General features: G+C 40.2%; 3 protein-coding genes across 3 annotated transcripts in view; 1 reads left to right on the forward strand and 2 right to left on the reverse strand.

Annotated features, from left to right (window-relative positions):
- Positions 1-47: 47 nt before the first annotated feature.
- On the reverse strand, positions 48-1,481 carry ss18l2 (ss18, like 2). Its single transcript, XM_030725222.1, has 4 exons — positions 1,182-1,481; positions 721-797; positions 546-630; positions 48-456 (listed from the first exon to the last, which is right to left on the reverse strand). The coding sequence occupies exons 1-4, from the start codon at positions 1,248-1,250 to the stop codon at positions 394-396; spliced, it is 294 nt and encodes a 97-aa protein (XP_030581082.1). The 5' UTR covers positions 1,251-1,481; the 3' UTR covers positions 48-393.
- Positions 1,482-3,593: 2,112 nt separating this feature from the next.
- lsm14ab (LSM14A mRNA processing body assembly factor b) lies at positions 3,594-9,175 on the reverse strand. Its single transcript, XM_030725518.1, has 9 exons — positions 8,836-9,175; positions 7,979-8,142; positions 6,247-6,397; positions 5,309-5,497; positions 4,990-5,070; positions 4,611-4,790; positions 4,316-4,463; positions 3,937-4,177; positions 3,594-3,700 (listed from the first exon to the last, which is right to left on the reverse strand). The coding sequence occupies exons 1-9, from the start codon at positions 8,957-8,959 to the stop codon at positions 3,677-3,679; spliced, it is 1,302 nt and encodes a 433-aa protein (XP_030581378.1). The 5' UTR covers positions 8,960-9,175; the 3' UTR covers positions 3,594-3,676.
- A 1,607-nt stretch (positions 9,176-10,782) lies between these two features.
- Positions 10,783-26,641, forward strand: part of LOC115778311 (transcription initiation factor TFIID subunit 4) — a 106,471-nt gene continuing 90,612 nt past the window's right edge. Inside the window, exons 1-2 of the mRNA XM_030726380.1 lie at positions 10,783-12,185; positions 13,905-14,065. Of these exons, the coding sequence (XP_030582240.1) occupies positions 10,799-12,185; positions 13,905-14,065 (1,548 nt within the window). The 5' untranslated portion in view covers positions 10,783-10,798. The remainder of the gene's footprint in view (positions 12,186-13,904; positions 14,066-26,641) is intronic.

The following is a 26,641-nucleotide window of genomic DNA, read 5'->3' on the forward strand; positions in this document are numbered from 1 at the left end:
AGAAACCCAGACACCTCTTAATGAAATGAAAACACTGGTCACTAATGTAAAAATAAGAATGTCCTTTAATATACATTTGAATAACAAAACATTTTGCTAAATTTGTCCACATATCCAACCTGTGACCCTGCAATGGGTTACATCACTGAAAACAGTTTAGACTGAACACAGTTCTTTGTTATGAGATCATTCTCGACTAGCAGGGTGCTTAGGGAGGGCATTTTCTGCCAAGGCCAGTGCCCATTTTCCCCCCACAAGGAGGGAGCTGAAGCCGCTCCACTTCCTGTTCCACCTCTCCAAGTTTCCACCTTGGTAGTTTCTGTGTAATCTTGTTGTCAAATGACAAGGATCACATGCCTCTAAGAAACAATGCGGCTGTCACAGAAACCGCAATCAGCTTGTCCCTTTGTGCCCGTTCACAGCTGCTGCTGAGGCCGATGTGTCATTAGATGTGGACTAGAAACAGAGACAATAACAGAGCATTAGAAATAAGCCACCTCCATCCTCCTCATTACTGCTGCGTGTGCGCGAGGGGGTGTCTTTACATTTGATGAGGTAGCTGCACTGTCGGGGCTCGCATCAGCTATGGTTGCCAGATAGACGATGTTGCGGTGCAGGATCTGCTGATATCTGTTGGAAGATTTAAAAAAAAACGACTGCTATGAACTGATAAAACAGTCGGCTGCGTTAGTGGCAGGAGTGTGTGTGTATATAACTTACTGCACACACTCCACCGCGCGTCCTTTCTGCATGTACTCTGTGATGCATCTGATTAGCTGATCGTTTTCATCCAGTAACTGGAACAAAGGAGAGGAGCCGTCAACGTGCAGGAGCAGTGAAATTTAAGGAAAACGAAGCCACTTTGGGTAAAAGCAAACGCTTTCACTGAGTACTAAAGCACGCTACGGTGAGATCTTTCTAGAAACACCTTTAAAAAAAAAAAAAAAAATTTATCAACATTTCAATTGTCACCGAGCCAAAAAAACAACAAAAAAAACGCACGTAGAGTCAGCAGTCAAATGTGCTAAAACCGCTTAAAAAACTTAAAGTTTTATTTTGCCCGAAATAAGAACGAATGTATAAACTCGTTAGCAAGCTAGCTAAATGCTAATCCACTAACAATCGGTTAAAAGGCTGAGGTTAGTCAGACGCTTCAAAATGACCCTTTCCTGGTACCTTACCCTCTGTATTGTCTCTTGGTTGACTGTAGCTTTTCCTCGTAGTTTCTTTGGTACAAAAACAATCGACATTTTTAATTTAATCCCACTGCGTTTGTTTCGCTGTACAGAGTGCAGAACTTCTTCTTCGTCGGCCGTGACAGTCTTTTGGTTTTACCGCCGCCTCCTGGAGAGCTGCAGTGTAACACCATGTGGAGATAACGTAAAGGCGATTTATTTCAAATTCAAATACAGAAAATATTGCAGTCTGTAAGACACTTCCGATTTGATGAACTTGAAACAGCCAGTCCATTCTCCTCTGGCATCAACAAGGTATTTTTGGACCAGTCTAGCCATGTCCACATATACCTAAATGCATTGCATAAGCGCCATGGCGATTGGCTGATTAGATAATTGAATTAACAAGGAGTTAAATCGGTGTACCTTCTTGAATGAGTAGTAAGTGTACATATTTTGAATACAATACCGTTGGTTTCTCCTGCTCAGTATTAAATGCATGTGTACAACAATTAAGGCACTAAATACTGCACATAGAAGCTAGATGCAATTGCAGAAGCATTTCACACTGAAAATGTAGGATGAGATGTTTTTTTTTTTTTTTTTTTTTTTAAAAGCAAAAACAAACCAAGACGTAAATCTTACAACTCTTTATTTTACGTAAAAACTCCATTTTGCTTCTCAAGAAAACTACTCCTGGTTTACAATTCCAGTGACTGGAAGCAGTAGCAAACATATGAAAACATGTCAGTTGTGAATAGTTCGTTAATACTTTGTCTCAAATTTAATCCTGCTGGTTATTGAGAAAATCCCTATAGAGTGATGCTTCTCACAGCCATCATGCAGTGATCGGCTGTCTGTGGTAAATCCGGGTAAACGGCACATTTTCACCTGGACTGCTCTGTTCTAAATAACCAGAGCTAGGGATCTAGTTTCACCTTGTAGTGCTATTGATAATTATCTGAAAACATTTTAGTTAAAGGGAGAGCTTTATAAAAATTCACCACTCTGAAGGCACTCCCTAAAGCACTAAATCAGAGTTCAAAAAAAGAAACAAACATCCCAACACGTCCAGTTCTTGTCCCTTTGTTCACAAAGTCAATAAAAAATTAATTTACTCCAGAGAACAATCACACTGACCACAATGCAACATGAGGAGCTACAAACAAGCCAGAGAGCTGATACCTATCAGAGACGCAGTCATGTGAGACATCATTTAATCCATTAACAATATTTCACCATTTTCAGCAAATCTGCCACACTGCTGACTGTTGAAACAAGGGGGAGGAGACTCAGAGGACAACACTGTAAGACGATTTAAAGGACGCTCATAAAGGAAAAAAAAAAAAAAAAAAAAGTGATTTAACAGATGACTCCACATGTTCGGGACATTTAAGAGGTACTGAAATGATAAAACATACTTCTGGCTCACAAGTTTAACTCAAACACAGAACTGACAAAAAAAAAAAAAACCTTGTTTGGGTGTCCTTTCCTACAGGAAGAAAAAAATGTTAATAATGGATGTTTCTTCATAGATGGATATAACAGGAAATAAAGAAAAATGCCATCGAAACCTAATGCTGTGAACTGCATATATATCCAGATGTCTGGCTGCACTAGGCTGCCAGCCTAAAGTAGAAACAATTCATCTGTTTTGTGAGGGCTGAATGATCGACATACTGAAAACACGCATCTAAAAAAACCAAAATAAACAAACAAAAAAAACAAAAACAACTAGGACTTTTTTGGTGAGCAACAATTTGCTGTGGGGCAGGAAGATTAAAATGAGATGGGAATACATTCGGTCATTACAATATTCAGTTCAGGTTTTTGCTTTTTTTCCAGCTGGCTTTGATGAATGGATGTAAAATAAAAATGTTGAAAGCCAAGTAACAATGCTGAACACATGAACAAATGAGTTCGGGCAAAAAAAACCCCCAAAAAACCAAAACAAACAACAACAACAAAAAAAAAAAAAAAAAAAAAAAAAAAAAAAAAAAAAAAAAAAAAAAAAAAAAAGAGGTGCAACAGGCGAGTCATTGAATTTTGGTGTCAAGAAATATCAAAAACTGAGAAAAAAAGGGAAAAAATAAAGCTATCGGTCACACCAACTGTGATCCGCTCACAGTATCAGAGGGCTCTCTGCATACAGCTTTCAATATCAAACTTTAGGAAGCTGTGGAAGAAATGAACAGAATTACTCCCAAACATGGTATTTACATGTGTTCCTGTCCATCTGACCACTGCTTATCAAACTAATTTCTGGGGCAAAAGAACAAAAACAAATAAAACAAAACAAAACAAGAAAAAAAACAAAAAACCCACAACTCATTCTGAAGCTGAGAGAGGGAGCGGTTCTCACCGCTTGAACAGTCCACTGTGGTGCTGGTGACCAACAGGATGCCTTTTTTTTTTTTCTGTCAAATGCTGAGAAACTTTGTTGGATGAATACAATTTCATGATGACTGGCTACCATTCTTCATGGGTCCATCACTGCAGTACTATGCAGCCACTTTGTTTTCCTTCTGAAAAGAAGAAAAGAAAAAAGAAAGTTTACAATCTGACTGAATCCTCCAACAACCTGTCCATCGCTCCCTTCTGACTCTTAGAATGACCGGGATTTACACAATGGCATTTTAATCAATAAGACCTGAAACTAGTGACTGAGCTCTAAAAGTTATCAGGAATGTGCTTACTGAGATACTGGAAGCTAAGCATCATCTTTTCCACTGTCTATGATCTGAGTTCATGAGAGATTTACCCTGTATTCAAAATCAGAGAAATCCCGGCCTCCTCTGCCACCTCTGAATCCGCCTCTAAAACCAGGTGGAGCACCGCGGGGTGGTCCGAAGGAGCCTCTGCTCGCCGGTCGTCCTCGGCCTCCGCGGGGTCCCATGAAGCCTCGGCCACGGTAACCTCCTCTTCCTCGGTTGTGCCTCAGAGGGATGCCGAACGTCTCAGCGTTCATTCGTCTCTCCTCGGCCCAGGTTGGCCTTCGATCCCTGACAAACACATAGATGAAACAGGAACCAGATTTGCATTACATTAGCATTAGCATAAGCAATCCACCCCATCAGAACCAATTTGGGTTCAATAAATATTTAAAAAAAATAAATAAATAAATGGAGATATTGAAGTACCTGGCGTCATCACAGGACAGGTTATCAAAGAAGGACTTGGACTTGTCATAGTAGCAGGTATTCATCACAGCCTCCTCCTCCTCAGCAGCCCCTTCACTGACTGGATGCTCTGAGTCCTCTCCATTGAGCGCCTTTTCAGTTTTGTCATCTGTGGGAAGAAATGTAAAATCACTGAACACCTTTTAAAATAAAATAAAAATAACGCCACACATAAATGATGGGATTTGTATCATGGTATGTGTAATCGCCCCTTGTAGTTACTGCTGTTTAGGATTCATGCACATTAAAGTGGTACCTTTGAGTTTGAGCTTGTTCTGGAGCTCTTTGTCAATCTCGTCTTTGTGAAACTGGGCGTTAGCAGTCTCAAAGTCAAAGTCTTCGTCAAACTTCACCGTGCCATCTCTGCGCACGTTTACTTTGCCCCTGCTGCGGTTTCCTCTTCCACGGCCGCGGCGGTTGGTAGATTGAACACCGGCTGAGAAACAGAAAAAAACAACAACAAAAAAAACTTGGATGTAGGAATGTCCCAAAAATGTTTGCAGAGAAGTGTGTTTGCTTGGTTAGTAAGTTGTATTTAAAAAGAAATTAGTGATATCTATGTGCTGAATAAGGATTAATTTCTTAAAAATAAAAATCACATTAGTGCTTCCTGAGTGAGGGCGCAAATTACTCACCACCTTGGCGCTTGTTGGGATCCCGGTTTTCAACAGCACCATGTTCATTATCTGGCTGTGCCACCTTTTGAACCTCAGGAACTGAACGGCAAAAGAAAAAATATTCATTAATTTAACCGGAAAAGACCACAAACATGAGTCACAGTGCAGGTTCAAGTTCATTTGTGTTTGTTAAATATCAAAATATCCCAGAAGTTGAACTCTTGTTTTTTGGCTCTGTAAAGCAGCCATTCCCAAAACATAAGACCCACCTGAACTTTAATCACAACACTGGTCATCACACAAGCCTAATTTTGCCACACCCTATTGACAACTTTACCTTTTCTCTGCTCTAGGAGGTCTGGAGGCTTCTGGTTGCCAGCGGTAGTTCTGGAACCTGCCGCTGCCCCTGCCTGACTCCTCAGCCCTACAGGTGCAGGTGGAGCTGAGGCAGCTGATGGTGGGGCCTGCACTGCCTGCTCGAGGGTGGGATTCTTTGTTAAAGAGTCCAACTGGGGACTAGTGCGCCCTGCAAAAAACAAGAACAAAAACAAAACAAACAGGATTCCTTAAAAGCTGTTCCAGATTAGCTGCTCTTAAAACATCTGATACATGCAATGAAATTCAGAGATACTTTGACATTAACAGAAGTGTCTGAGGGAAAGAGAAAAAAAAATACTGTTCATAGAATAGTGAAACACAGTGGGAAGGCTGCTTGTGCAGGAGTCTGCAGTGCAAGCGTTTTACTTGTATTTGCAATAGATTTATGCACAGTGTAAAACATTTTGACGTATTACAAGAGTAAGCCCAAGTAGTCTCGACTTTTCCTCAACAAAAAACATCACAGTAGCAGTAAAGATGATCCTGTCAGTTTTACAACAATCTGCAGCCTCTGTGACACACGCACACTTCCATTTTACTGGAAAAGGACAAAACTGACATTCAATGACAAAAATGGTAGAAATGTAAACTATTTCTAGAGAAAAATCTGACATGCTGTTTTGACATGCCTTTTCCTTTCAATGCTTTAAAAAAAAAAAAAAAAAAAAAGTCTAACCTTCACCAGTTTATGAGAAATGTTATGTATAATTGTCTTTGCTGTTTCCCGTTCAGAACATTATGGGGACCAGGTGTGTAGCAGGGAACAGCGTGCAGCTGTGCTCTATTCAACTGAGCAGGAATCAGGTGTTGTTCTAAATTTGCTTGAGAAACAGCTGTTTTGCTTACAGTTAATGGTTTAATCATCTGAAGTTATGTGTATTTTGCGCTGCCCCTTACCTACTGCTCCAGCAGATCCAAACTGTTGAGAACCAATGGGTGCAACACCAAACTGGCTGTATGATGGGGCAGGGGCCCTGCTGAAAGGTGCATAGGACCCAGGAGCCTGGAATGACGGAGCTGCTGCAGTGCTTGAGGATCCAATTGATGACTAGAAAAATAAATATACAGCCTGTTGAAAAGCTATGACACTTTCAAACATAGCACTTTCAGTCAAAGTTAACTGGGCGAGACATGGGATTATAAGTGTTTGATCCATTCATTTCAGACCATGAGCATGGATAAGACATAAGGCACAAATGTGCAGCTGTGATTTGGATACATGATTATTAAGCCAATCTGGGTCTTAGAAAGTGACAGCAGCAAGTGTTGTGAAGTCTACTTTATCGTATCTAGAAGACACCAAACCAGAGCACACTTTATTCTAACCCACTCCTCTGTTTTATGGTTTTCAGGTCTTCCATAACCAGATAGTTTTGCATGTTTTATTTTCTGTTTGGTTTGTTCCATTTCGTACAATGGAAACTTGATTACTGTGTTTAAAAAAAAATCCCAGTGGGTTCGTTTAGAACAGAAAATGAACTGCAGAGTCATGTTGTTTTAACCACTTCTATGCAGAATTTACTGTCACAACAATTAAACTGCTACAATCAGCCTGGATTTGTTCTCAACTTACTGGTTATTTTGCTTAAAAAGACAACTCAAGTTTCTCTCTTAAATTAAAGGCTCCCAAATATTAACTATGTGTGTTTTTTCTATAATTAAAACAGAGACATTTGTTTTGGAAATTTGCACAAGAGCACACGTGGATTTTGGCTTACTGGGAGATTTAAACGACATGAGACAAAATTAGTGTTATGAGATACACATGTGTAAATCCAAGTTCAACTGGAAGCCATAAAAAGGCTCAATGTGAGCAAGTGTTTTATTATGCAAATTTCCACCAGACTTTAAAACTGGCAAATTATGGTTCAAGTCCCAATGTTAAATTAACTGTAAAGAAAGCTGTTACTGTAATTAAAAGTATATTGATAATTTTATTCTTTGTAACAAAGAAAGTATATTATTAATTTTATTCTTTGTAACAAAGAAAAAAAAATACAATATTGCAGTAGTTCTCACTTTTCCTGCATGCTCCATTACTGAAAAAAAAAAAACAAAACAATAAAAATTGGCTGTGCTCATCAGTCAATTACTTAAAAAATAAAAAATAAAAATATCAATCACTAAATCCAAAACAGGATCAAATTGAAGTTGAACTATAAAGTTGTGCTATAAGATTTAAGGAAAAGATACAACAAACATTCATTAAATTCCATATTTCTTCCATGGTTACCCATACCCTACCTGCACTTGCTTTGTCCCACAGTGTGAGAGCTGGTTTTACAGAAATAATTACAACAAAGTCTTAAAAATTTGATTAATAACACAGACCTTATTTTGGGAAAGTCATATGTATCATAGATGTACAACTGAATGTCCTTTTGGCTGAGCCTTGTAAGAAGCACACAGCTGTTAGAAATAATATTAACGACATCCCTGAAGCAGAGTTCTAGAAGCAAGTCTTGCAACTCCCAAAATGCCTCCAGGTACCTCAATTTCCATGGTCATGCATACATTAAAACTGCACATACAAAATATTCAAAGTCTCTCACACATATAATGTCTGACTAAAGCCACGCCTGTGAAATCATGAGTATGCATGAGCCATGAGGAAAGCCATTTAACTTACTTGAACTATGGCAGGGTCCTGAGGAAGGGCACTAGTGGCTTTTGGTGGCTCACAAACCGTTAGGTCTTTAATATCACTGCCTCGGAAGATGATGTACTCAAAGATCTCATCCCGAGGAGGAATAGGTCTGTCCGTGGGCCGATCTTCAGTACCAAAAGAGCGAACTGGAGAGAAAATTCACAGGATTAGTTTCATGACTTTACTCCCTTTAAAAAAAAATAATAATAATATAATTATAATAATAATGATAATAATAATAATAATAATAATAATAATAATAATAATAATAATAATAATATATAAAGGGAGAGAAGATCCTTGAAATAAGGACAGACAATTATGTCTCAACATTTACGTTCTACAATGACAATTGCATTTTTTTTTAATTCTTGCGTAAACAAAACAAAAAAACAACAGCAGGTTAGTCAGAAGCGTATTTATAAATACACTCAAATTCACCCAAATGAAATATTAAGATGAAGCTATTACTTCACCAAACGCGCAGTCTACCAAGTCTACGAGTCTGGGTGATACTCAACATTATTATAATCTGATTTTATAAAACGCGTGTTCAGAAATAATCACTAAAAAGAGCTAATAAACCGCAATTAATACTTCAATAAGATCTGCCTGGTGGTAATTATGTGCAACTGGGTGCACAGCATTTCACGTTAGCCCAAACACAACGTAAACAAAGGACTACAGGTCCAACTATAGCACCACTTAGCTCTGCTGGCTAACTAAAAAACTAGCCAACAGAGCGACGTACGCTTGAAAAAATAAACTACCATTTTCTTTCGGATAACATTTTTTGCCTCTTTGAGTCCTGTAATCCGCCTCCGTGTGTCTTTACTTACCTTTAGCGAGAGCTACAGTCGAGTTTTCGGTGTCAATGGTGTACAAAATTCCTTCATAGCGGATCTCGGCCTTTGAGATGAGGCTGATTTTGCTGCCGAGGTACGGCGTCCCTCCTCCGCTCATCTTTGCCCTCTCGCTTTATTTCCGCTTTATTTACTTCCAAAGAAAATCTTTTCTGCCACACAAGGCGTCGTGTGCGTTATTTTCAGAGCCGCAGCTCTCAGACTACATAACACAAATCCGTAAACGATGCTCTGAACCTCAGTAACCCGCTCCGCTGCTGATCTCTACCACGACATGGCCGTTTTCATTTTCCTTCCCCTGCCGCAAAGGCTGCTGGGAGAGACTTAGGGGTCTATTCAACTATAGTCGCCTCCTCTTCATTTCCTTCCACTGTTGCCTTCACTCACAAAAAGAAACAAAACATATTTTTTTAGCTGCACCAATATTACCGATGCAGATTTGGCGATTATTTGACAATTTTATTTTTTGAACGGAGAAAAATAAGTCGGTACATAAGGATACTTATAATACAGGTTTGAGATTTAGCCACATAGTAATCTCGCGATATTACACGGGACTACAACCAGAAACGGTTTAGAGCAGAAAATTTCAAAGCCATTAAATACAATAAATCTTCCACAGAAATCATCATGACACCGTCACTGTACTGCAAGACGGTATATTTTAAATGCAAAAAAATATACATGTTCATATTTTATTTTTATTTTTTTTTGGCAGAGTATGGGTTTGTGATCGATTATTATGGTTATTCTAATTAAAACTAACTGAAGTGTGGAAAATATTTTAGTTAACCACAGATAAATAAATACATGAATAAAAAAAATCTATATTTCTGAAATAATTGTCTAACTAAAACAAAATAAAAATATAGAGGACATGTCTTTAGGTTTAGTGTTTGCTATTATGACAAAAAAAAGCTTGCATAAACTGACAAAATCAAACAGAAATAAATATTAAAACCAAAAATACTGAAGTTACATAATTCTTGATAATATCATAGGCTATCTGTTATCAGGATTTTTTTTTTTTTTAAATATTAGTGTACTTGTCAATACCAGTATACTGCAATATGCAATAATACAATATAGCTGCCGGATATTATTATTATTTCAACTGCAGTAACGAAATAATTTCTCAATTAAATAAAGTATTTCTCATCGTAATGTCACCATCAGATTATACCAGCATATCATGCTGAGATTTAATTATTTTACTTTATTAAATTTGAGACATTTTACTTTATTTGTAATTTAAATTCATATTTTTTTTACTTTAATATATTTATTTTGATTTCAAAATAGTTTTTGCCTTATTATTGTATTGCATTATTTTATGCAATTCTAATTAGTTATTTAGTTACCTTCCTTTTTAACAGCTGTAAAAAAGTAGTTTGCCAAATACTGAGATAATAAATGATATATTATCCCAATATTACCTTATGCAGAGCTAAAAAAAAAATGCACCTACAGTAGAAAAACAGACAAAAACAAAAGAAAAAATCGGACATCAGAAGTTACATTTACTTATTAGATAAATGTAACCTATTACATTTACGAGTCACTGCCAGAGGTTTTGTGTCAGACCTATTACATTTGTTTATGAGCTTAATAGCTTTTTGTACATTTAAAAGGCTGCCCTGTGGTGTTTGTAAAAAATTTCTCACTTCCTTAATTTTTTTTCCTCATGAAAACAGAATTTTCTAAAAAATGACGAGTAACTGGTCTCAGCTCGTCATTTTCTGCTTTGGGAGCTAGTGTAACTGTACAGCACTTTGGTAAAACACAATAAACTACAATCACACACTCATTGGGGCACGCCCCCCCCCCTCCTCCATGTATGCCCCCACCCCCGTTTAATGACGTCAGATCCATTCCCACAATGCCTAGTAACACGCAGGCGCATTGTAAAAAAATAGAAGACAGCTATCTGTGATCAGAGATGGCGGGCGCCTCCGACCCCCTGGAAGATATGCTCTTTTCAGAGGTGGATGAAAAAGCTGTGAGCGACTTAGTGGGCTCATTGGAGTCACAGCTTTCTGGACAAAGCAACCCAGCTGGTAAAGCAGACGAAAACGGAGGCGCTGGCTCTGTGGCCCCCGCTAACCATCACTTAGGAAAAACGCTACCAGCTCCAGTGAGCACCACAACACTAGAACAACAACAACAACAAGGACGGCGTAATAAACCTGAGATGCGCCAGGAGATCAACTCTAAAGACGTTAGCCCGGATAAGACTGTCACCTCTCCTTCACTGGGCTGCAGCCCTTCTGTTGGCGAGCCTTCCGCCACTTCGGGTGCCTGTGTGAACGCCACTAGCAGCGGCTCGCAATCACATGGAGCATCCATCACAACACTGACTGCATCTGGTGTGTCAACTTTGGCATCTCCGCCGCCAGTCAGCATCAGCACCACCGCATCCAGCCGAGTCTCTAAGGTTACCCCGGGCACAGGTGAGACGTCGACGGGAGCACCCCCGCCGAGAAAACGCATAACGACGCCGCGGAGAAGCGCTTCGGCGCGAATAAAGAGTTTGAACGGCGCAGCTGTAACGACGCGGAGAAATAGCAACACGGCGGTGATCGAAAACGTTAGCTCTGTGGATACAAGTGCAAGTACACCAAACTCTGACCGACCGGTCACAACCTCTATTAACACTTCGACTTTCACCTTATCCAACGCTAACCTGCCTGCGGGTCAGTCGGCTATTGCTCTCGACAGGGGGACTCCTACTATTGCTTTGCATAGACTCCCGAGTCATATTGTAGCCAGTATAGCCCAGAACGGCAACGGGACCAGTGTTTCGGCCTTGGTCCAACAGGGTGCTCCTATAGGACCCGTTACCTCTTCAGCTTCCCCGGGGAACCAAGCCAAAACAGACACTGGGGCTTCCAAAACAGACGATTGTCAGTCCAAAATTGTAATGTCAACCCAGTCTGGCAGTGTCAACTCTGTAATAAACACTGTTTCCTCTGCTTCTCCTTCTCCTTCGTCTTCTGTTGTTACACCACCAACAACTACTACAGCAGCAGCTACAACAACTACAACAATAACTCAGCCTCTCAGCTCCATTACAACTGCTGTGTGTGTTACAGGGATGGCAGCTAATTCAGTATGTGGAGCTGGTCAGACCACGTCAGTGACTAACACTATTACTATGGTCAGGCCGACAGCTCCCTCTCCGACACCTGCTGTGGCCACATCTGCACAGTCGCAACCCCGTCCTGGACTTACAGCACCACAAAGGATTGTAGCCCCTCAGCTGATTGTCAGACCACCTCAGCAGCAGGCCACCATTCAGCTGCCCCCTGGGTTCACCATCCCACCAGGTAAGGTTTGCAGGAGGGCTGGCAGCCAACCTAGAGACTCCTGGGTGTAATTGTGAAAATGGCTCAGTGTGTGTTGGACTCTCTTCCATAAGAAAAGACTCTGTGACACACTGGCTCAAAATGTGCCTTTGGGCACGATTGGTCTACATATATGTATACATGTGTGGTAATGAGTGTGTTACCTTGCATAACAAGTTTATCCATTTTTGTGTTATTTCTGACCAGTTGATAAACAAAAATGTATTTTATGTTTGAGTAAAGGTTGAGTAAAATATTTTCATTATAATCCAGGTAATTTTCTTTTGGGGGAAGGCCAAAAACTCATTGGAGTGGCAGTGGTAAATACATTTTAAGCAGGAAAAACAGCATGGTGGCACGGTGGTTAGTGCTGTTGCCTCACAGCAAGAAGGCCTGGGTTCGAATCCACCTTGGCCGGGGTCTTACTTCGTGAGATTTTCCCGGGTTTTTCCCGGGATTTTCCCGATTTTCCTCCCACAGTCCAAAGACGTGCAGTTAGTGAGGTTAAGTTAATTGGTAATTCTAAATTGCCCATAGGTGTAAGTGAATGGTTGTCTGTCTCTCTGTGTTAACCCTGCGACAGGCTGGCAACCTGTACAGGGCGGGATAGGCTCTAGCCCCCCTGCAACCCTGAAAAGGATAAGTGGAAGAAAATGGTTGGAAAAACCCTGTTTTTCTACTTATGTATGTGATTGGGAATATTTGAAGTTGTAATTTGGGGGAAAAAAAAAAGAAAAGACAAACACCAAGGTATTCATACAGATAGATTTAATAAGCACACACAGCTTGTGACATCAACTCGGGGGTGGGGTTGTTTGTCTTAAAAACCTAGAGCAAAAACATCAGTTTAAATGTTCATTCATGAGGCCTAAAAACTATACTGTGAAGATGAAGAGAATCACAAAAGAGCTCTAAGGAAACTTTGGGAGGCACAGAGAACTGCTCCACTGTGAGAACAGTAGGCACTGATACTTTGAGACTGGAGCATCTTGTTGTCAAAAATATTTGAGCAGCTTTGTTTGTTTTTTTTTTTTGTTTTTTTTTAATCATGTAACTTACTTTTGTAATTACGGACTGTTTCAGTGGTCCAGGGTTACAGTAGTTCAAATTATAGCTTACCCAACAGATGAGTCATGTTTGTAGCCCTAATTTAGCTGTTATATTTAAAACACTGTAATCTCCATAGAAGCTCATATTCTGTAGTTGTAAAAGGGCAGGAAATAACAAAGGACAGTGTTCATAATAGTTTTTGTCTTGCCTTGCTTCAATGAGTCATCTGACCGCAGAAATAATAGCTCAGTTACATTTTCAAGAGCAAGATCATAATATGCTGTTAACCTTACTATTGACCTCATGTCATTTTCTCTTTATGGAAATTCTACAAAGATAAACAAATGTGTAATAAAACATTTTTTATCATGGTTAAACTTGATACTATAATAGCTGCAGTCCTGGCCCTTTAGAAAGCCTTAATGAAGTTCCTCAATCTTTGACTGTAATTTGTGAACTACTGTAGCATCTCACAAAGTCTAGCTCATGCCTTAAAACTTTACTTTTGTAAAATTAAAAGTGTAGACAGTGTAGTGTAGTGATATACCTACAGTACAATACCTGTCAAAATATACAGTATTTTTAGTGGCTGCTTTAGCTACTCTGATGTTGTGGTGATACTTCTAATTCATGTTTCCTGCTGTTCCTCAGGGATGGTGTTGGTGCGCACAGAGTTAGGACAGCTGGTAATGGTTCCTCAGCAGGCTTTGGCTCAAGCTCAAGCTCAAGCCCAGGCCCAGGCCCAGAACAACATTTCTCCACGACCTGCTACCCCCACCACAGGGACATCCTTTAGAGTAACCTCTCCACAGGTGAGACCGCAGAGCCCACATGATAGCTGCCAGCTGTAGACTCTCACTGCTATGACCATGGCACACAGTGTTGCTGCTTAAACAGTGTTTATAGCAGGAGAAGAGCAAGAAGAAGAGAAATCTGATGAAAGGGAACCTGTTATACTCATTTCCAACTCTGGTACAGTAGCTTTGCGTTTGTAACAGTTCGTACAACTTGGCAGTCTTGCATTTGGAATCAGCAACTTTTTCATTAGGACATAAAAATGTATTTATTGAATAACCAGTTAAAACTAGTGAAAGAACACTTTGAACGTTTGGTGAGTTTGCTCCAAAATAAGGTTGAAAAACTTTCCCCTGGGTGCCCGGGTGGCTCAGTGGAAGAGCAGGCGACCATGTATGCCGCAAGGCGATGTGCAGGCAGCGCAGGTTTGAGTCCCTGGCGCTCTTTGCTGCATGTCTTTCCCCTGTCTCTCCTCCTGCTTTCCTGTCTCTCTCTCTACTGTCAATAAAGCAGATGTGGCCAAAAAAAAAAAAAACTTTCCCTCCTAGATTATACTCTCAGGATGCCATTGCTCAACATTACAGCTTCATAAATGGTTCGATTCCAGATGGGCAACATGAACAGCGTCTCTGCTCCCACCAGAGCACTTAACAAATGCCATGCTTATTCATGTTAAAGATATAGTAAGCCAAGAAAAAGTTAAAAAGTACATGCACCTACATTTTTCCTATGACTGTGTCCTCCGCAACCCAGCTGAACCAGTGAACTTGAACGTCTACAATCTGCATGCACCAGTGCACAAACATACAGTTAAAGTTTCCTGTTCTGGCTGTTGATCAGCTCTTTGGGAGCAGGGGTGGAACAACCACCGACTTTAGCATTTTTGGTTTCTTCTCATCAACTTTAATGTAAAGTTGTTTTTTTTTGGTTTTTTTTGTTTTTTACCTGAGCTATAGTCCAGAGATTTTTTTTTTTTACATTCATTCATTTTTTCATTTATTTACCATTGAAACGCCATTTGTTGAACTTATTCTGCTTTTTGGCTTGCTGCTAGCAGCACGCGCCTGCCAGTTTTGAGTGATTCTCATTCGCTAACATACACAAAGTGGTAAAAACTAAATTGGCTGACACATATTATGGGTTCCTCAATTTGAAGAAAACTATCCATGTTGGTCACACATGGGTTTATCCTGATATCACTCTCACGTTCTACTAGGAATCTTGGACGGTAAAGTCCATTTAATGTCTGATCTGTCATGTCTGGATATTTGCACTCTCACACAGATAAAATGAAAAGGTGAGCTTTTAGCCCTGGGGACTCACTTTTACTATCCTAACTTCAGTGGGAGCTCATTCTATGTCTGTTGAGCTTGAACAGAGAAGAGTCATCATGAGGTTTTCTTGAGTGATGGGCTAGCTCACGGGCTATTTGAGCATGGCTAGGAGGTATGAAGGAGCTGCCTGTTCTTGGCATGTAGATAACCAGCAGATTTTTGAATGAATGGAAGTCAGACTAGTGAGCAGGGAAGGAGAGTTGTGCAGGAATATGAGTACTAGGCGGACATCAGCTTTTTGGACTATTGGCGGGGGTCTGATGGCAGGAACATTGTCTTAAGCAAGGGGGAGTTTCACTAGATTCTCTAGTCTAGAACTTCGGACAATTTATCAAGAATTAGGTCAGGATATTTTCCTCAGTTATTCTGTCTCGCTGTCTGCTTCACATGCACTGCTGGAAATACTCTGTGGTTTAGGTGAGAGAGCTGTCTAGATAGAGCGTGCAGGAGGCAGCACACATGCTGTCCACTTGATAGGACTATTATCTGTTCTTTTTTTGAACTAGGGAGCTGGCTATTAAAGGCTGTCTGTGTTAGAGATTTGCCTGTTCACGTGGACCTCTTTTGACTAAGTTCTAGAAAAGTTCAGTACATGTGCGAAAAGGGGAGATGTCGAACACTTGAGATGCCTCGCTGTTGAGGACAGATCGCAAGATGCCTTCTGCTGCTGCAGTGTTTGCTGAGAAAGTTTTGTTGTCCAGGGTCACTTATATCTTCCTCGTCAGCCGAGTGAACACTATTATTGTGATGTGAAGTGTCAGTGAGTAACTCTTTCCCTGTGGGAACAGAAGGTCAGTCTTCTTAAGGATGCGTTTCAGGTGATGCCTTGACATCCACGCTTACATTGCAGTTGGAGTGTGAGAATGGGGGAATATCAAGAATATCTGAGTGTCATCCACATGATAGGAACTATAAGAAGCCATGTGCGTGTATGACAGAACTAAGTGTCTTTGTGTAGAGGAAGAAGAGGGGGAGCCCAGGATGGGGACTTGTAGATCTAATATTTTCAAGCTGTGCTTCAATCACCAGTCCTTTGCATTTTTCTTGGTCGTAGTAACCTGTCATGCAAACAGCGAGTCTCCAACCCAAGGAGAGCCATCTCAAGTGAGTGGCCTATATTTCAAAATAAATAATGAATAATCTTTTTTTAACAGTAACTTGTTTTACAGTGCTGCTGTGAATGCTGTGATATCTCATGCTATATACCCAGATTTATTTAGGTGTTTCCTTCTGTTACCTGGAATTGCAAAGGTCTTTCTATTTCCAGCTATGGTCGGTTTGCATTTTCTCCTCATATATCTTTCACACTAAAAAGATATGAATTTATGAGCTACTACTCTCAGTAGCCTTAAAAAAAAAGACCTGAAAACAGTGGACTTGCTTCTGTGCTGTGGCTGCTCAGTGCTCCTGAATCATAAGGATGGAGCCTCAGCGATATATCACACCACATGCAGTAGTGAAAGCATCTGAATGCATATGTGCACTTTGCTTTTGGATAAATAATTCTGCAACTTGCAGAAAAATGTAGATGTAATTAAAAAAAAAAATCATCATCATTAGTATCAATTTGAAAAAGTCTACAAAAACTGTTTTTGGAAGGAATAATTTAAATGCAGTCATATGTTTTCAGCGAGACAAAGGTCTTTTCCCAGGGGAAACTCAACAGTAATAGTCTCTAAACTGACACCTGTTTAAAGTTAGAGCATGAATCAAAGTTATTATCCAGGACAACAGAAAAAAAACAACCATTTGGTTATAGCGATACAGTGGGACTAAGGACAGCTCCTGGTGCTGAATTTGAACAAACTCCTCAGATGAAACAAAGCTCTGATGGTGAGTGATGTGGGTAATGGATAATGAGTTTATATTATTTTTTTAAGCAGCAAGATACAGCATATAAAAACATTTTTATTTTAAAGCATATTTATAATGCCATAATACAAGAATTCAAATCATATAGACATGTATCTTTACTGTATCTCTTAAAATTGCTGGGGCAAAGGTTTGCCCTTAGTGCTTTCTGCCTGCACTGTAAGATAAGGGAAATGGTGTATTTTACCACAGACAATGTTTTTCTAAACCTAACCAAGTAGTTTTGTTGCCTCCATCCATCCAGCCAAACCAAACCAAACTCAGCTGAAAACTGAAAATATAAGATTTCTGCCAAAAAAACAAAACAAACCCCTGAAGCCTACTAACTTTCCTGGGTCTTTTCATTTATTTATTTTACACAAAAAAAACAAACTCCAGCCCACATTTCAGGTTTCTTTAGCCTCTCCAGCACTGCATAATTTCTGTCAATGTTAATGCCACAGCTGGTGATCTTTGTAAAAGAATAATCTGATTAGATTTGAAAAACTGTGATCTAATTATATGTGTGTTCACACAGTCGATGTTGGGTGGGCACCACCTCATTAAATGAACACTTTATTAGTTGCGGACCCTAATTGGGGTGTGATTAATGTGTTAAACTGTGTAATTATAACAAAAGAATATCCTTGATTTTTTTTTTTTTTAATCTATGGATTGAACAGAGATTAATAGGTGAATTAATGTCTCAAGGCTTTTTAATGACTCCATGGGGTCCTCTCATCAAAATTTAACGAGCTCCTGAATCATTAATTGGAATTTGCTTATTATCACCTGTGGATCCATCACTCATTTGATAACTTGAACTAGTGCTGGTGGCTGTACACCTTTGGAACTTAATTGCTTTTAACAATGAGATTACTTGATAGTCAGTTCCCCATAGTTCTCTGTAAATCAGGTGGGACAGCTGAAATAGGCCGGTGACAGCAGAGCACTAATAGAGCTGCCAGGTGTGCACAGCTTAATATTTGAGCGTGTTGATATCTTTGGGCTTGTTTTTCTCTTACTGATCTCAGAACGCAAAACACCGCACGTGCAATATTAGAAGGTGTGTTTTATAGTAGGCTATTTTGGGTGAATAATATTATTATTATAAGTCCAAATCTTTTAATATTCAGATTAGGGCTGCAACTACAGATTAGTCAACTACCAAAATAATCTATTTAACTAATTATGTCTCACCTAATCTTACCTCACCTGTTCAAGTCTGCCCACCTGTGAAAATCACCTTGTTGGCTCTTCTCACAGCAGATTAAAATAACCCATAAAAATATTATATAAAAATATATTATTAAAAATAATTATAATAAAAATAGCCTCTGCAGCTTCTGGAAGTCCCAAAGTTCAGATAAGACCCATGAAACAAACTTAAACTAATCAAATGTTTTGTTTTGTTTTTTGGTTTTAATTACTTGGTGTGACCATCACAAGCACTAAATAAATAATGCAACTCAAAGTGCAAGTAGTCTTTGGTCCTTAGTCTCTGGAGCTTGAAAAAGGCGACTGGACTTCTTTTTGTTTCTTGAAGACGTTTCACCTCTCATCCGAAAGGCTTCTTCAGTTCTCAACCAAATGGTGGAGAGACCCAGGTATTTAAACCCCTGTGGGCGTAGTCCCCTGGAGGTGGTTATGACCCTCTATTGATCATGTGCTTGAACACATTCAAGATTCAAGAAACCACTGATTAAATATGACCCACGCCCCCTTCACACCTGGGCACATGTGTTCACGCACATGATCAATAGAGGGTCATAACCACCTCCAGGGGACTACGCCCACAGGGGTTTAAATACCTGGGTCTCTCCACCATTTGGTTGAGAACTGAAGAAGCCTTTCGGATGAGAGGTGAAACGTCTTCAAGAAACAAAAAGAAGTCCAGTCGCCTTTTTCAAGCTCCAGAGACTACTATGACCTGGATAACTGAGAATCTACACAGACTCTTTGGTCCTTAAACAAAAATATAATGTGCAAATAAATAACTAAAAATGCCTATGTCCAAAAGTTCAAATAAGGCTTCAAATTAAAACAACCCCCCCCCCCCCCCCCCCCCCCCCCCCCCCCCCCCAATTCAAAACAACTGAAAAGTTTACAGACGATTCAGTTCATGACTTGATGATTGCAGTGAAGGAATGTGACATGCTCTGGAGTCAGGCTGGTTTATTTAAGATGTTCCCAACTGCTGACAACCATGTTGAGGATGCTCTGTTAAGATTTCAGCCATTTGAGGGGTGCATGGGCCTCTTTCAGGACAAACTATCGCCTTTGCTCAGTACTACTATAATAAAACAAGAAAGTTGTTATTACCAAAAATTGTTGATCTCAGGCAGTGTACTGTCTAATGGCAGTTAAACCATTTAACTGATTTAGGAGAGAGTGTAGCAACTCCTATTGCACTTCATTTGTTAGCTAACGTAAATGAAATGTGTCTGCTTAACCTTGTTTCCGGCAGGTAAAGAAACATTAACAGGGTATCAACTCGACGCACTGTCTAAAATTTACCCATCCAGAGCTGACACAGCTCCAGGGTGCCGGTGTTACACCAGTGATGCTGCCGTGGAGGAAAAGCTCTGCTTTGCAGTCTGCATTCAACTTTATTTTTGTTTTCTGTGAAATGCTCCCAGACCTTTGAAAGGCTGTCTCAATTTTCTTTCATCTTCTCCAACCTCTTCTCTGTTCCACCTTTGTTCTGTTGTTCACTTTCTTCTTCTTAGTATTGTTATTGGCAGACAATGGAGGCAATACTGCCCCCATATCTTCCTGTAGTGTATTACGGTTACAAAACACAGGTTTTAGAACATGTCTCTGGAGCTTAAAAAATGGCGACTGGACGACTTTCTTTGTTGGTTGGTTTCTTGAAGACGTTTCATCCGAAAGGCAGTTCTCAAACCAAAAGGTGGAGAGACCCAGGTATTTAAACCCCAGTGGGGGTAGTCCCCTGGAGGTGGTTATGACCCTCTATTGTTCATGGGGATAATCACATGCGCCAAGGTGTGAAAGGAGGCGTGGGTCATTACAATCAGTGGTTTCAGGTGAAACCAATTTGGGACTTTGCTCCATTGTATCAAGTGACCTATTGAGGTCACCGGAACAAAGGTATGAATTGGGGTTGAGACGCCTGGGGAGGGAGCTCAGGACAGGATTGTAAGCGGAGGAAAGTTGGTGACGTAATCCACCTCCTCTGTTTAATGATGGTTGTTCACAGTGGACATAGATGCTTCTTTTTCTCCTCTTTCAAACCATCTGTCTTCCTGGTCCAAAATGTTAACATCCTCAAAGCATCCTCAAAAGAGTGCCCTTTCTCCTTCACATGCAGATGTACAGCTGAGTCTTGTCCTGTCGAGGTGGCTCTTCTATGTTGTGCCATTCGTTGGTGAAGAGGCTGTTTGGTTTCTTCAGTGTAGAGGTCCAAGCACTCTTCGCTGCACTGGACAGCATATACTATGTTGCTTATCTTGTGTTCGGGGGTTTTGTCCCCTAACTGTGCACCCCTAACTGGGATGGACCCTAACTGGTCCATCCCAGTTAGGGGTGCACACTCTAAGGCAGGGCTCTTCAACTCCAGGCCTCGAGAGCCCCTGTCCTGCAGGTTTTAGATGTGTCCCTGATTAATAAAACACACTTTTAACAACTGGCAACGATTGCCTTAGAGCCCTGCTCTAAGGCAATCGTTGCAGCCCTAATTCAGATATTTTGAACTGAAAACAGTGAAATCTTGTTTATTATGAAAGAAGCTGCAAATAGTTGTCTTTTTATTAAGTAACTGATTTTTTTTTTTTTACCAGTTGTTAAAAGTGTGTTTTATTTACTCAAGAAGAAAATAAACTTTTTTAAATCAAATGGCCTGAAAAAACAGGAATATGCATAGACTTCAGTTAAGTAAGGGTGAAACAGGCTGATTGCCTTAACTATATGTAGACCAGTTGTGCTTACCTGTGTAGTTATGCCTTAATGACCTGGAAAAAGCCCGAGATGCACTCGGTACCACTTCATTAGTTAAACTTTGCTAGTACTGGGCTGGCCCTCCTTTTGCCCTCAGAACTGCCTTAATTCTTTGTGGCATAGATTCAACAAGGTGCTAGAAACATTCCACAGAGATTTTGGCCCATATCGACATCCATGATGACAATCTCACATTCCACCGCATCCCAAAGGTGCTTTATTGGATTAAGATCTGGTGACTGTGGAAGTGGAGTACACTGAACTCATTGTTAGGTCAAGAAATCAGTTTGAGATGACCTGAGCTTTGTGACACCATGTGTTATCTAGATGGAAGCAGCCATCAGAAGATGGGTACACTGTAGTCATAAAGGGATGGACCTCATCATCAGCAAAACTCAGGAAGGCTGTGGAGTTTAAATGAGGGTCCAAGAAAATATCCTCCACCCCATTACACCACCACTGCATGCTGTTAAATTCCAACCCTGTCATCCAAATGTCGCAACAGGAATTGAGACTCACACCAGACAGCATTTTTCCAATTGTTTGTTGTCCAATTTTGGTGCGCTTGTGTGAATTTTAGCCTCAGTTTTTAGCTGACAGGAATGGCACACAGTGTGGTCTTCTGCTGCTGTAGCCCATAAGCTTCAAGGCGTGTTATGTTGTGTGTTCAGAGATGCTCTTCTGCATAACTTGCTTGTAATGAGTGGTTATTTGAGTTACTGTTACCTTCCTATCAGCTTAAAGCAGTTTGGCCATTTCCGTCTGACCTCTGGCATTAACAAGGTATTTTCACCCAGAGAACTGCAGCTCACTTTATATTTTCTCTTTTTCAGATCATTCTCTGTAAACCCTAGAAATGGTAGTGCAGGCAGTTATTAGTAGATCAGTAGTTTCTGAAATATTCAGACCAGCCTGTCTGGCACCAACAACCGCGGCACATTCAAAGTCACTTAAATCACCTTTCTTCCCCATTCCGATGCTTGGTTTGAACTTTAGGAGATCGTTTTGTATCCATACTAAATCCATTGAGTTGCTGCGATGTGATTGGCTGATTAGATATTTGCATTAATGAGCATTAAACAGGTGTATCTAATGAAGTGGCTCGTCAGTGTAAGTATTGCCCAACACACCCTTATATCCCTACCTGCAGTGTTTTGAAACTCATCTTTTACTTGTGTTGAGTTTCAACACCTCATCATTTAATAAATGAACATTTTTTTTATTAATTTCTGTTAATTGGCTAAATTTACTTTTCACTGCAGCTATATGTGCTCTCCCTGCATGGCAATAAAAGTCTCAGCTCTAATGGGAAAATAGTAATCATTTAAGTTTTATCTTAGAGGTGTAAAAATAAAGCAGCAGCTCAGTCTTTTTTCCCGGGCTTTCAAGGCTGCACTAAAGAGGCTTGTTCACTGTATCATTAACTGCAAAGACAAAGGGTTAACACTAGAGGGCAGCATTTCATTTCCTATTTCATTTTGGCTCGACTTTTACTCTGTATTTTGACTAGTGTTTGTAATGTTTGTGGCTCATGTTGGGCTACAGTGAGACATGCATTCATACTGCCTTATAGGATTTCTTATGAGTGTTAAAACTGTTCATTTGAATGTAAAATGGAAACAGAACAGAGTTTGACTGCACCTAAATAAATGTGCCAGAATTGGCATTGGAATTGAACCTATAATGTTATACACATACATAATGTAAAGTATCATTGTGTACATTGTGTAGTGCTTACGTGGTTAGTGTTAGTCTGGCGGGTAGTATTACATTTACAGTTAGTAAGGACTGAACCGTAAGGTGTGATATAATTCAAACCTGAGGTTAACCTCAGGTACGCTGATACTTTCATAGTGTAAAAAACTGTAAACTGTGAGTCAGAGTCACTGTCACACAGAGCATGGTCAGACATTCGTCTCTTAAAACTTCATGGACAGAATTCTGCAGTAGTTGCACGACAATGCTCTGCTCATAGTCAGCCAACCTGTATCCATCGTGATACGAACCCCTTTCAAAAGAAAGTCGCAGATTGTCATTGCCTCTCACAGTCGATGACAAATTAGTGGGCTGCGGCGTTGCCATCTCAACAGGAAAAGCAGTAGCAGGGAAATGAAAGGGAATGGTGTTTATTCCCAGAGCTCAACCCCTCTGTCGGCCTGTCACTCTTCCCATGACCCTAAGGGGAGAAGCGGAAGGCATCCTGAGCTTCCTTCCTTCCATACCTGTTAAATCATTCATCATCCAACTGCCTGATTATTTTAAAAAGCTAACAAGGCTTTAGTTCTTGAGTGTGTTTGTGTGTGTGTTTGTCTGTCTGTCTGAGGGAGCGAGAGGGAGCGAGAAAGGGGCATAGCTAGCGGTGGGATGCACCCTGTGGCTCTTAGCACCCCCCCCCCCCCCCCCTTCTTACCCCCATCCCCTCATCCCCTCATCCCTCATACACCCACTTCCTTCAACTCTTCAGTCTAACATTCATTTGGATCCTACTAAAGTTTTAGTGGAGGGGAAACTCCCTCCTCCTTTTTTCTTATCCTACTTCTTCTCCTCTGCACTGTAGTCTTTGCTTCTTTCCTCCTGTCTGTGACAAGTGCAGTTTATCATGTGCAAGAATTTGTTTGTGTGTGTGTGTGTGTGTGTGTGTGTGTGTGTGTGTGTGTGTGTGTGTGTGTGTGTGCGTGCGCACGTGTGTGCATGCTTTGGTCTGTCTGTGAATGGAAGGCTGAGTGCCAGAGGTTGGGGTTGAGGCCCTCCTGGGTTGTTTTGGCTAATAGACAGGGTAGCAGGGAAGCAGCCAGGAAGTGTTTATAAGCATATGTGTGGTGTGTGTTTGTCTGTGTATGTATACATGTGAGAGATGAACCACTTTGGCTTTGTGACACTTGGCACTTGCTGCCTGTCCTCTTCATTCATTCTTCTGCCTTTACATATGTTAGCAAACAATCTCAAGTTATTGCACATTTCAGCACCAGTGTGAATCTTTTTATAATTACAGTTTTTTGTCAATCCCATTTATTATTCCAGTCTTCATTCAATTGCACATACTATATTTCAATACATCACTGTGCTTTTAACTGACTCCACAGATTTGCAGCCTAACCTGAATCCATATTTCACAATTGTATATACTCTATGAATCTAATTTATTCAGATTTTTCACCCGCATAATAATCTGTGTGTCACTATTTTGTATTGTTTATGCCTGGTTTAACACTAAAGTAAACTGAGAAACCAGTTGTCTGAGTACTTCTGGCTCTGTATAACTTTACTATGAGATTGTTGGTTATAGTACAAACAGTATGCATGTAAACATCCTCAACTTTCAGCTCAAAGTCAGCAATTTAAGCTCCCAGTTAATGTGTCATTTGAAATCTAATGAGCTAGAGTAATACAGTCCTAAGCAGAATCTGCTGAAATATTGTCTGTATGAGCCGAGTGATTAATCCCTCTTGTGTATTCTGCACGATTTGTCTGCACTCATTGGTTTTGTGTGTTCTGTGTCATAACAAAGTACATCTGAATAAACTGCTTGCAATATTGCCTTACTTTTACACCACAATGTACACTGGAAATCCTAGACTGTTTAAAAGAAGAATAATAAAGAACGATGTTTTACACAGTCATTGGCTGAAAACAGTTCATAGTGAAAGGTAATTTTTAGGGCTGCATAAAACGATTATTTTAGTAATCGAGTATTCTATCGATTATTCCAGCGATTAATCGAGTAATCGGATAAGAAATACTTTTTTTTATTAACAGTTTATCTGCATATTTTAACTTCCGCAATGCAGTTTCTCGCCATGTGAACAAACAGCGGTGAATGGAGCAGCTACAAAGTTCTCTTTTCTTCATCTTAACACTTGCTGATCAGGTGCTTGATGAAGGACCTCCAGCTGTTTCACAGATTTAATGGTGGTTACTAAAAGAAAAAGCTGCTGTTTTGGACGCTGGAAAAACGTTTCCTTTTTCACTACTTGAGCTCACCGTCACAGCTTCGCCTCTTTGCGCTTGCGCAGTTAAAACCGCTGCCTGCTATGAGTGTTTTGAAAAACTAGTGGCTGCGGGAGCCATGGCGCATGTGTGAGTAATGGTGTAATGCTTTGTATTCACAAGCATTCTCGAAAATACGTTTCTACTGCAGGTCTATATTTAGTCACTAATAAGGGATTAAAGTATAAAAAATATTTTGAAGGAGCCCCTCGGTCCTGGGGGGCGGGCCTTCCGGTACCGAACCATCGCTAGTTCTAATGGCCCGCGCTCGCTAGCAAACCAGTTCTGGTAGCTACAGCTGAAGTAAAGACAAAAATAGCAGCTGAAATTCTCAGCGAGCACAACACACACAGACACACAGAGAGCAGTGGAGGCGTGGAAATGCATGTCAGCGACAGTTGCCACCCGTCCCGTAAAGTACGGAACACGGCATGTTACGGAGCCGTATTCCACGGAGTCCCGTAACATACGGGGTTCTGTATTTTACGAGACAGGTGGCAACTCTAGTGATGATCCACTCTGTGTTAAATGAAATCCATCGCAGCGACGGAGAGCTTTTTAGAATGTGTGCTTGTGTATACGTGAGTGATACACACTCCAGTCCAGTAGGTGGCGGTAATGCAGTTCTATGTTGGTTTGCCAGCCCCCAATAAACCCACAAAAAAACGTCAGCACTAATGCTGCTAATGCTAGTGAGGAGCGCCGCTTACACCGAGACAGCTGATCGCTGCAGAGTTTAAACGAAGCATCGAAACAGTAAATTTGTGTCGATAAATTTTTAGAATCGATTTAATCGAGTTAATCGATGAATCGTTGCAGCCCTAGTAATTTTAGATCAGTCATGTTTAATTTTCTGTTTATTTGTTTGTTTACTTCTTTTGTTTCTATTCATTCATTGCTCAGCTCATTAATTCATTCCTTAGTGAAAATAAATTCCAATAAAATTTAAAATATTACGGTCTGTGCTGTAGACGTAAAAGGATAAATCAGGGAGGTTAAAAGTTTAACTTGATACTGTTAATTTACCTAATATTAATGAACTTTGTAATTTCTTTATTGGTTGCATTAGTCTTACCAATCATTATGGTGTCTGCAGTTTTTATTAAAAGCAATGCCAGTTAGGCTTTTTATTTCTCTCAGGCAAACGGTTCGAGCAGCTTTATTCAGCTTTAGACAGTTTTGCTACATTTTGTCTTGCATTATAGATCGAATAGTAAGTAAGTAAGTAAAGTTTATTTATATAGCACCTTTCACAGATAAAATCACAAAGTGCTTTACAAGTAAAATAGATACAAATAAACCATTTGCAACCTTTAAAAAAAAAAAAAGTACTGCACTTTTACTCCTCCATAAAAGCCCAAGTTCAGTTTAGCTCAAGCCTGGAAGGTTAAAAAGAGAGCCTTTGGTCAACAAACTCTATGCAGAAGAATCAAATGTCATAATTAGGTGACCTGTTGAAAGCTC

The sequence above is a fragment of the Archocentrus centrarchus genome, chromosome 3, assembly GCF_007364275.1.
Source record: "Archocentrus centrarchus isolate MPI-CPG fArcCen1 chromosome 3, fArcCen1, whole genome shotgun sequence".
NCBI classification, from domain to species: Eukaryota; Metazoa; Chordata; class Actinopteri; order Cichliformes; family Cichlidae; genus Archocentrus; species Archocentrus centrarchus.